The sequence below is a fragment of the Nicotiana tabacum genome, chromosome 7, assembly GCF_000715075.1.
Source record: "Nicotiana tabacum cultivar K326 chromosome 7, ASM71507v2, whole genome shotgun sequence".
Lineage (NCBI taxonomy): Eukaryota > Viridiplantae > Streptophyta > Magnoliopsida > Solanales > Solanaceae > Nicotiana > Nicotiana tabacum.
Window position 1 is genome coordinate 150,546,159 of NC_134086.1, and position 9,481 is coordinate 150,555,639.

Consider the following 9,481-nt stretch of genomic DNA (forward strand, 5'->3'; position numbering starts at 1 on the left):
GGCAATAATATTTAATTGGATATTCATTACACCTTAGATTTGTGTATACACGTGTGTTATATTTTTTGTATTGATTTTAGCTTTTGTGTTAAAGTGGAACATATAAAATAGAATTAGAAGGTCAAAATGAAACAAAATAGAGATAGAGTACCGTAAAAAATGATGCAAAGTTATTTAGCCAATAATAAGATCAAAGAGAAAAAAAGACCTTTTTTTCCTTGTTCTTTAGTTTATTCATTAACGTTGAAAACAGACGAACTCGTGAGTGGACTTGAAGATCTTATGTCTGCCACCATATCTCTTTCCACGGTAGACTTTCTAACTCAAACTCCTATTAAATGTCAAACATACCCTCAACTAAACTCAGTAATCCCACCGATGTACAAGAAACTAGATTCCTAACAGGAGAACAAGTCTATAAGGTTAGAACAGTAAATCCAATTTGTACCCTTTATATCTAGTCCGTGTGTGGCAGCTTTTAACAGATGTTCAGACAAACTTTCATTTTCCTCTTGTACCTATTTTTTCTACTCTGCAGTCTACACTGAATTTCTCAAAAGCTGTACTACAAAAATTCTCTGAACTATTCTCAATGTTTCTTAAGCACCACAATCTCTTCTTCAGCTAAAGCAAAGTTGCAAATTCATCAAAAATGGTGCCACAGATAGTTCTCATTTTACTTATTTCAATGGCATTTGGGGTCAGTTCTATTCCAAATGCTAGTTCAGAAATAACAAAATCAAGAAACCATAATGTAAACATGACCCATGTTGCTAAATCCACTGAAGAGTTTTTTCCAACTGGTAGAAAGTTGGGATCTTTGAAAGGGAGCAGAAAGTTGGAATCTTTGAACGAATCTCGAGTTGTACTAAGTGGAAACATCACTATCTTGAGCGAGAACAATACATTTGAACTTGGTTTTTTCAAAACCAATGATGAAACTAAATGGTATTTGGGTATTTGGTTTGCTTCAGTTCCTACTCCTACTTATGTTTGGGTTGCTAACCGTGAAAGACCAATCAAGAATCCATCTTTAGCAACTATGGAGATTACTGAGGATGGAAAATTAGTTGTGAAGGAAGATTCAAGAACCATTGTTTGGGAAACAAGTAACTTGGATAAAGCTAAAGATGTAAAGCTTTTGGACCAAGGAAATTTGGTTCTTGTTTCTAGTGAAGGTAATTTGGTATGGCAAAGTTTTGATTTTCCTACAGATACTTGGCTTCCTGGTATGAACTTGACTGCTACAAAATGGCTTACATCTTGGAAAAGTTCCACTGATCCATCACAAGGAAGGTACTCCCTAAGGCTTCAACCCTCAAGTTATGGAGAGATAGTTCTTGTTTATAATGGTACTTATCCATATTGGTCAACTGGAAATTGGAGTGAAAATGCATTTGTTGGGGTACCAGAAATGACTGTTCCTTACATTTATAAGTTCAATTTTATATCACCCTTTACTCCTATGGCTTCATTTGGGTACTCTGAGGTGTCATTAGAGAATGGAATGCCACCTCCTTTAACTAGGTTCATTGTAGATTTTACTGGTCAGATTAAACAGTTCACTTGGTTCCAACAAGCACAAAGTTGGAACATGTTTTGGTCACAGCCAGAGAATCTGTGTAAGACTTATGGTTTGTGTGGGAATTTGGGGTTCTGTAATAGTAAGACATTGAATCCGTGCAAGTGTTTGCCAGGTTTCAGCCCTTTGGATAGTGATTCATGGGATGCAGGGGATTTTTCAGGTGGCTGTCGTCGCGAAAGCAATGAGATCTGTAGTAAGAAAGATGGGTTTGAGGAGGTTGGAATGGTTAGTTATGATGGAGCTAGGGTAGTTTCAATTACTGGAACTAGAAGTGAATGTGAGAGAGAATGTTTAGGTAATTGTTCTTGTATTGGTTTGTATCACAATGAGAGGACTAAGTTATGCAAGAATTTATATGTTTCGTTGCTCAATCTTAGAAATCTTACATCTGATGGAACTATTGAGGATAAGCTATATGTGAGAGTTCAGGGAGGAGGGAATGCTCAAAAGAAGCAGATTCAAGGCAGATTACTTTTGATTGAAATGATCTGTGGATTTATGGTAATTCTGTCAGTAGGAATTGGGACTTTCTTAGTGTTGAAGAGGAGAAGAATAAGGAAGAAGAATAAAGAAGAGGAAGATGTATTTCCTATAATGAATTTGAAAGTGTTTTCATACAAAGAGCTTAATGCTGCAACAAAGGGATTTTCGGAGAAACTTGGACATGGTGGTTTTGGAACTGTATTCTTAGGGGAACTATCGGATTCTTCACTCGTGGCTGTGAAGCGACTTGAAAGACCTGGTGGCGGTGAAAAAGAATTTCGAGCTGAGGTATGCACTATAGGAAACATTCAGCATGTTAATTTAGTGAGATTAAGGGGATTTTGCTCTGAGAATTCTCATAGGCTTCTTGTTTATGAATACATGCCAAAGGGTTCTCTTAGCGCATATTTAAGGCGAGATGGTCAGAACCTAAGTTGGGATGTTAGATTCCGAATTGCTGTTGGGACAGCAAAAGGTATCGCTTATTTACACGAAGAGTGTCGTAGTTGTATAATACACTGTGACATTAAACCAGAGAATATTCTGCTAGATGAAGATTTCTCAGCAAAGGTTTCTGATTTTGGGCTTGCAAAGCTTCTTGGTAGGGACTTTAGTAGAGTGTTGGCAACCATGAGGGGTACTTGGGGATACGTTGCACCCGAGTGGATCTCTGGTTTGGCGATCACAACAAAAGCCGATGTATATAGCTACGGAATGACATTATTGGAACTGATAGGTGGTCGACGCAATGTAGAGGCACCAACTTCAGCAAGAGGTGAAGAGGGTGGAACAGAGGAGAAGTGGTTTTTCCCACCGTGGGCAGCACGCCAGATAGTCGAGGGAAACATTGCAGCTGTCATCGATGAAAGGCTATGTGGAATGTACGATGTCACGGAAGCAGAACGTCTAGGATTGGTAGCGGTTTGGTGCATTCAGGATGATGAATCAATGAGGCCTTCCATGGGAATGGTGGTGAAAATGTTGGAAGGAGTAGTGGAGATAACAATGCCTCAACCTCCAAAGCTGCTCCAAGCATTAGTATCGGGCGAATCATTTCACGGAGTAGGAGTTGGTTCTGATAACGGGACATCACGAGGGACATCGCGAAGTGGTGGTTTCAGCTCAGGTTATAATCCCCAACTCTCAACAGTATCCAGGCAATCTCAAGCTTCAGTTTAGGTCTGTTTCTCAACTAGTCATTGTCTAACTGTTGGAGGAGGTAAAAGTTGCATAGAGCTTCTCCTATGGAAGAAGATTTTTGCCAATCTTCACTGAATGTAGAGTGTCTTTCCCTGTTTTTCCCAAAATCCCATACTGAGAATTAGTAGCAAAATGCTCATCATGGGATTTTGTAAAATATATTCATGAATGTAGAGAATCTGTTTGCACGGACTTAGTTTTTTTTTCCCCAGTTTTGTCAAGTGTAAAAAACAAAAGCAAAACAAAACCGGCATATCACTTTGCATTTCTTGTATGTTTGGATCAGAGAGTTTTAGGAGAGGGTGGAAACTCAATCTCGATTTGAAAAAAAAAGAAAACTTATTGCAACTACGAACGTGAACAGACGCTTTCTCATTAGACTATCTTAACGGAATATTTATGTTGACCCTACGTTACGATTCTTCTTCTCTTATAAAATTTCTAGTTAGATAAACATTTCTCTGCTGCATGACGGAGTGATCTTTCCCTCTTATGAAAGCCGGTATCTCACTTTCGAAAGAGTCTCAACGTGGCGGTGTAGACCTAGCTCCATAGCTAGGCTAGTCACTGGCCAGAGGGCGACCGACCAAGAGATCGGTTGATTCACGTACTAATTATGCTGGGATTATAATGTAGGAACCGTTTTAATAGGTCAATAATAACGAGGCTATGGTGATGCGGTAAATAATAATGTAGAGATTGATAAGAGGGGACTGCTTATTTTAAAAGTTTTATTTTTAATCTTTAGTTACTCTTATCTACATATTTATATTTGTTAACATATTGCGAGTATTAAAAATGTGGAGTTCAATAAGAGCCAATCAAACGTTGTATTAAGTTATACAACAATTACTTTTTCTTGTACGACCAACCAAATACTCCAATATATAACTTATATAGAATTTTATACTGAGATTATTATTGGTAAACCAAATGACTTTGAAGAATATACTCTCTAACTAATTTAATGGGAGAATCAAATTTTATTTATTTGGTAAATATTTCAAAAGAAGTAGAAGTGAAAAATGAGTAAAAAGTTTGTACCTACCCCAATAACAGCCACACTTTAGTTTCCCAAGTTTGATTTATATGACTGACTTTATTGATGACAACTGCCCACTTGTCAATAGTTTCCTCTTTTGTAGCTCAGGAATATAACAAAATTGAATCGAGAAAGACCATATACTCAAACATCAAGCATTCATGCTAGAGAAAAGGAGAATGTTTTCGTCAACTTAATGACAAAATTTTCCCCAGATAAATGAAAAAGTGTTTATAAAGAGCGTAAAGATTGAGGGGGATAAAGAAAATGGTCAAAAGGGAGCAGAGGGGAGCAACAACGGCTCAACCTCTGCTCTCTCACCGACCAAGAAATTCGTGACCTTGGAAATGGAGACACCAGGCGGCTCAGCCGGGGAGACGCCTTTATATGGCGGCTCCTCCATGGAGCCGACTGAGCTTCATTCGGCTCCATCTGCCATGCTGGCGGATTACCCGCCAGTGCATGGCTTTCAGGATGCGAAAAATTTAGTTTGCATGGAATCAGGGAAATTATGGGCAATTGCAGGTCCCATAGCGTTTAATATTCTGTGTAATTATGGGATTAATTCTTTCACAAGTATATTTGTTGGACATATTGGTGATGTTGAGCTCTCTGCCGTTGCCATTTCTTTATCGGTTATAGCAAATTTCTCATTCGGCTTCTTGGTTAGGTTCCTTTTATTCTGCCTCATTCTCAAGTTCTGTTCTTTTTTCTGGTTTCTTGAAAATTATTCCAACATCATTATCCCATCAAATTCGGCCCTTCCCCGGACCCCGCACATACCGGAAATTTAGTGCACCGGGCTGCCCTTATCATCATCCCATCAAAAATATAAAATAAACGTAAAATATATAAAAAAAGAAATGTTGGTGTTCATCAACCTCTCTGGTGAGATTACTACTATAGATCACAAATAACTTAGTGGGCGTATGGACATAAGAATTGTGATATTCCGGAAAAAGTGAATTTTTTTTCAAGTGAAAATGATATTTGAAAATTAGAGTTGTGTTTGGACATGAATACAATTTGGAGCTGTTTTTGAATTTTTGTGAATAATTTGAAGTGAAAATTTTGAAATACGGTTTTTTGGAGTTTTTCAAATTTTCAAAAAATTCTGAAATTAAACTTCATGTGAAAATCGAAATTTTTATTGCCGAACACTTATTCTGAAAAAAAGAAGTAAATTTGTTGCCAAAAAAGGTGAACAATTTCTTATGGCCAAACAGGCCTTTAGTAGTCTATAATCTTGAAATAATCTAGAATCTCAAAGAGGTTGTAACTTTTGGAATTTAATTTATTAATGTGCATGATGTGAAAAAAACATGCTCTTATGTTATTTCTTATTTTTAGGTATCTAAGTTTTGTTTTGAATGGATTAATCAGTTAGGTATGGGTAGTGCACTTGAGACACTATGTGGACAAGCATTTGGTGCAGGCCAAGTAGAATTGCTAGGAGTTTACTTACAAAGATCATGGATAATCCTTGTTGGTTCATGCTTCTGCATAATGCCACTCTACATCTTCTCAGCACCAATATTAAAGCTTCTAGGCCAAAGACATGACATAGCAGAATTAGCTGGAAAATTTTCAATTCAAATCATACCTCAAATGTTCTCCCTCGCGATCAACTTCCCAACCCAAAAATTCTTGCAAGCACAAAGCAATGTCGCGGTTCTTGCTTGGGTTGGATTCATGGCTTTGATCGTGCATATCGGTGTGCTCTTTCTTTTTGTTAGAGTTTTTCGATGGGGCGTTACTGGTGCTGCTGCTGCATATGATGTTTCTGCTTGGGCTATTGCTTTGGCTCAGGTGATTTATATTGTTGGTTGGTGTAAAGATAGTTGGAAGGGGTTGTCTTGGTTGGCATTAAAGGAACTTTGGCCCTTTGTAAAGCTTTCTGTTGCATCAGCAGTTATGATTTGCTTGGAAATTTGGTATTTTATGACCATCATTGTTTTAACTGGTCATCTTGAGGATCCTGTCATTGCTGTTGGTTCTCTTTCTATTTGGTATAATCTTGCAAATTTGCACCCTTCTTTATAATGTGTTTACAATTGTTCTGTTTCAAATTTTGATTCTTTTTTCCATTGTTTCAGTATGAACCTTAATGGATGGGAAGGCATGTTGTTCATTGGTATTAATGCAGCAATAAGGTAGTTTACAAGTTTTGCTTTAACCCTCTATTACAATTGGATTTCACCTAGATACACTGACACGTGGGAGCCTTGGCGTAACTAGTAAAGTTGTTGTCATGTGCCGCGAAAACAACCTCTTGCAAAAATGCAGGATAAGGTTGCATACAATAGACCCTTAGGTCCGGCCCTTCTCCGGACCCCGCGCATAGCGGTAACTTAATGCACCGGGTTGCCCCCTACATACACTGACACATGTATTTTAAAATGGGCGTTTTTAGATAACCAAATTATGATAAGTATAGCCAGCTACTAGTTACAGCCGGTCTTCTTAACCTGATAATATAAAAAAGTTGTACGTACATTGTCGGCGCACAAAAGTTAAACTCTTCCGATTAGTGTAATTAATTTTTCAATTTTTCATTTTTCAGTGTTCGCGTATCAAACGAGCTTGGATCGGGCCACCCAAGGGCTGCAAAATATTCAGTTTTTGTCACAGTGGCTGAGTCACTCATAATTGGGATAGTTTGCATGATACTAATCATATTAACAAAGGACCATTTTGCTATGCTTTTCACAAGCAGTGAAAAAATGCAAAAAGCTGTTTCTAAGTTAGCATATCTTCTTGCTGTAACTATGCTGCTTAATAGTGTCCAGCCAGTTATATCAGGTACCAAAATATGTTGCTTCTTACTTAATTAGTCTCAAAATAAAAGGGAAAGGTTGAGAGAATAAATTAGGTTGCTTCTAATATTGAAGGTGTTGCTGTTGGAGGAGGATGGCAAGCACTAGTGGCATACATTAATTTGGCTTGTTATTATGTAATTGGCCTCCCACTTGGATTCCTCCTAGGCTATAAAACAAGGTTGGGAGTTCAGGTAACAAAGCAAATCTTTGTGCTGATTATGTTTTCATTTTTGTCTAAACAACGGGGCGGAAGGGAAAAAGCTTGATTCTGTAATTTGTTGAGTAATAGTACCTGATTTAGATATTAGATTTCTCTAATTTACTGGTATTGCCTTATTTTCAGAGTTTTCTAGCTACAAAAATTATTAAGCATATACGTGACATAGCCAACTTGAAATTTCCTACCTCTTTACACGATAGTGTAGTTTCTTGTCCAGTTTTTCAAGAATGTTGAAGCAAAATGTATGTTAAAAGAATGTCAAGTTGATGGGTTATTATTTTTTGTCAAGGTTGCTAATTATCACTTCATTTTCTTTCTCTTTTTGTAGGGAATATGGATGGGCATGATTTTTGGAACTTTTCTGCAAACTGTAATTCTTTGTGTTATTGTATACAAAACCAATTGGAACGACGAGGTAATTGTTTGCTTCAGTAAGATAGTAATTGCAAATTTTAAGTAGGTGGTCATTGGATAATTGCAAATATCAAAGGGATTCTTGCTTAGTGACGGAGCTAGAACACATGTTACGGGTTCGATCAAACTCATTAATTTTAATCCAAACTCTATATTTGTCTTAAGAAATTTATTGAATATGTGAGAATTATTAATTTAGAATAGAGTAACTTGAATGAACTAGAATCTCGAACACATAAACTTTAAATTCCAACTTTGCCTCTAATTCTGCTTTCTAATTTCAGGTAGCACAAGCATCAGAGAGAATGAGAAAATGGAGTGGAATTTCTGATGAAGCGGACACTAAGTAAAAAGTTCATATCAAATTCAAGAGATGACACTGTCCTATTGACCGAGTAGAAGATTGACATCACAGATATTCGTAGTACATAATCCCATGCAATTTTTTAATTATTCTTGTAGACATTAATGCCAACTTTAACTTTCTTTTTTTCTTTAGGTATATGTAGATGAAAATGTTAATGTAAAGCTAGATCTATTTTCACATACTTTTTTTTTCAAATGTTATTAAATATTTTCTTTAATAGGTGTGACAAAACTTTAACGATATTTATTTTGGACCAGAGATAGTATTATTTTACACAATCATCATGACTTTTAAGATTTAAAATTTAAGAAAAACAGAGTTAAATTTTGTTATAGTATTTCTTTATCAATTATCTGTAGCTATTATTTTAGTGTATCCCTCTAGGCCTCTACTATGGTTTACATAATATACAATTCAAATTAAAATTTTATATTATATATAATATAAATGTACATATATATATATATATATATATATATATATAACGGAGGTCTTACTGTTTTTAACAGCTAGAAGATTAATGGAGTGCGAAAATATAATTTACCTATTAGATTATCACAAGTCCTCGTTTATCTTCAAATATATCAATCTTTTAACTTTGGATTTTCAGAAAAAGAAAAAAAGGAAGACTAAATAATTGTTCCATCGATTTTTTAAGCGACGAATTTGTGGTCTCAATATGGGTAAAAATATGACCATAAGATGGTTGTTCTTAAAAGGAACGATAAGGGGTCGACCAAGTTGTAGTCGTACCCACGAGGCGTGATAGCATAGAGCATCTCGGCCATTGCCGTGGTCAAGCCGCCAAAAAGCTTACGTCGCAGAACAAGTGTAATGTTTAGGCAAGTAATGAAGGGTACAGTCATGAGAAAATATGTCGGTTAAAGACCATTGAATAAAAAGGGAAATTGTTAGTATATATAGAGAGGGGGGAGATCATTCAAAAAACCCCGGATCTAGCTACAACATTTATAGTCATGGAATCAAGAAAAGAGAGATCCCCTAGTGATCAACAACTTCCTCTCTTCTCCTTCTATATTCTTACGATTATGGTGCACGCCTGTCATAGATGTAAGCTCATCATTTACATTAGATGTATGATAACCATCTTAAGAAATATTACACAAGCTTGTTCTTCTTCGATTGTTGTACCCAGTATATTTAAATCTAGAGTTAATTATGTTTGGCTAAGATTTACCTTCTATCTATTCTATTAATTAGTTTAACTAAAAGGTATAACACCAAACAATTTGGCGCTATCTATGGAGATTTCTTAGCCAAATTCTTTAGTTTCCTTTAGATCTAGAACCAACCAAGTATTACTTCCAGGCTGCTACAACTTCACCATCTT

The 9,481-nt window shown here is 36.3% G+C and overlaps 2 protein-coding genes across 2 annotated transcripts; both read left to right on the plus strand.

Annotated features, from left to right (window-relative positions):
- Positions 1 to 420: 420 nt before the first annotated feature.
- On the plus strand, positions 421 to 3,530 carry LOC107807621 (G-type lectin S-receptor-like serine/threonine-protein kinase SD2-2). The gene has a single exon (XM_016632044.2). The coding sequence runs from the start codon at positions 653 to 655 to the stop codon at positions 3,245 to 3,247; it is 2,595 nt and encodes an 864-aa protein (XP_016487530.1). The 5' UTR covers positions 421 to 652; the 3' UTR covers positions 3,248 to 3,530.
- An 801-nt stretch (positions 3,531 to 4,331) lies between these two features.
- Positions 4,332 to 8,359, plus strand: LOC107807617 (protein DETOXIFICATION 34-like). Its single transcript, XM_016632039.2, has 7 exons — positions 4,332 to 4,975; positions 5,694 to 6,319; positions 6,407 to 6,463; positions 6,874 to 7,112; positions 7,202 to 7,320; positions 7,678 to 7,764; positions 8,048 to 8,359. The coding sequence occupies exons 1-7, from the start codon at positions 4,658 to 4,660 to the stop codon at positions 8,111 to 8,113; spliced, it is 1,512 nt and encodes a 503-aa protein (XP_016487525.1). The 5' UTR covers positions 4,332 to 4,657; the 3' UTR covers positions 8,114 to 8,359.
- Positions 8,360 to 9,481: the final 1,122 nt, after the last annotated feature.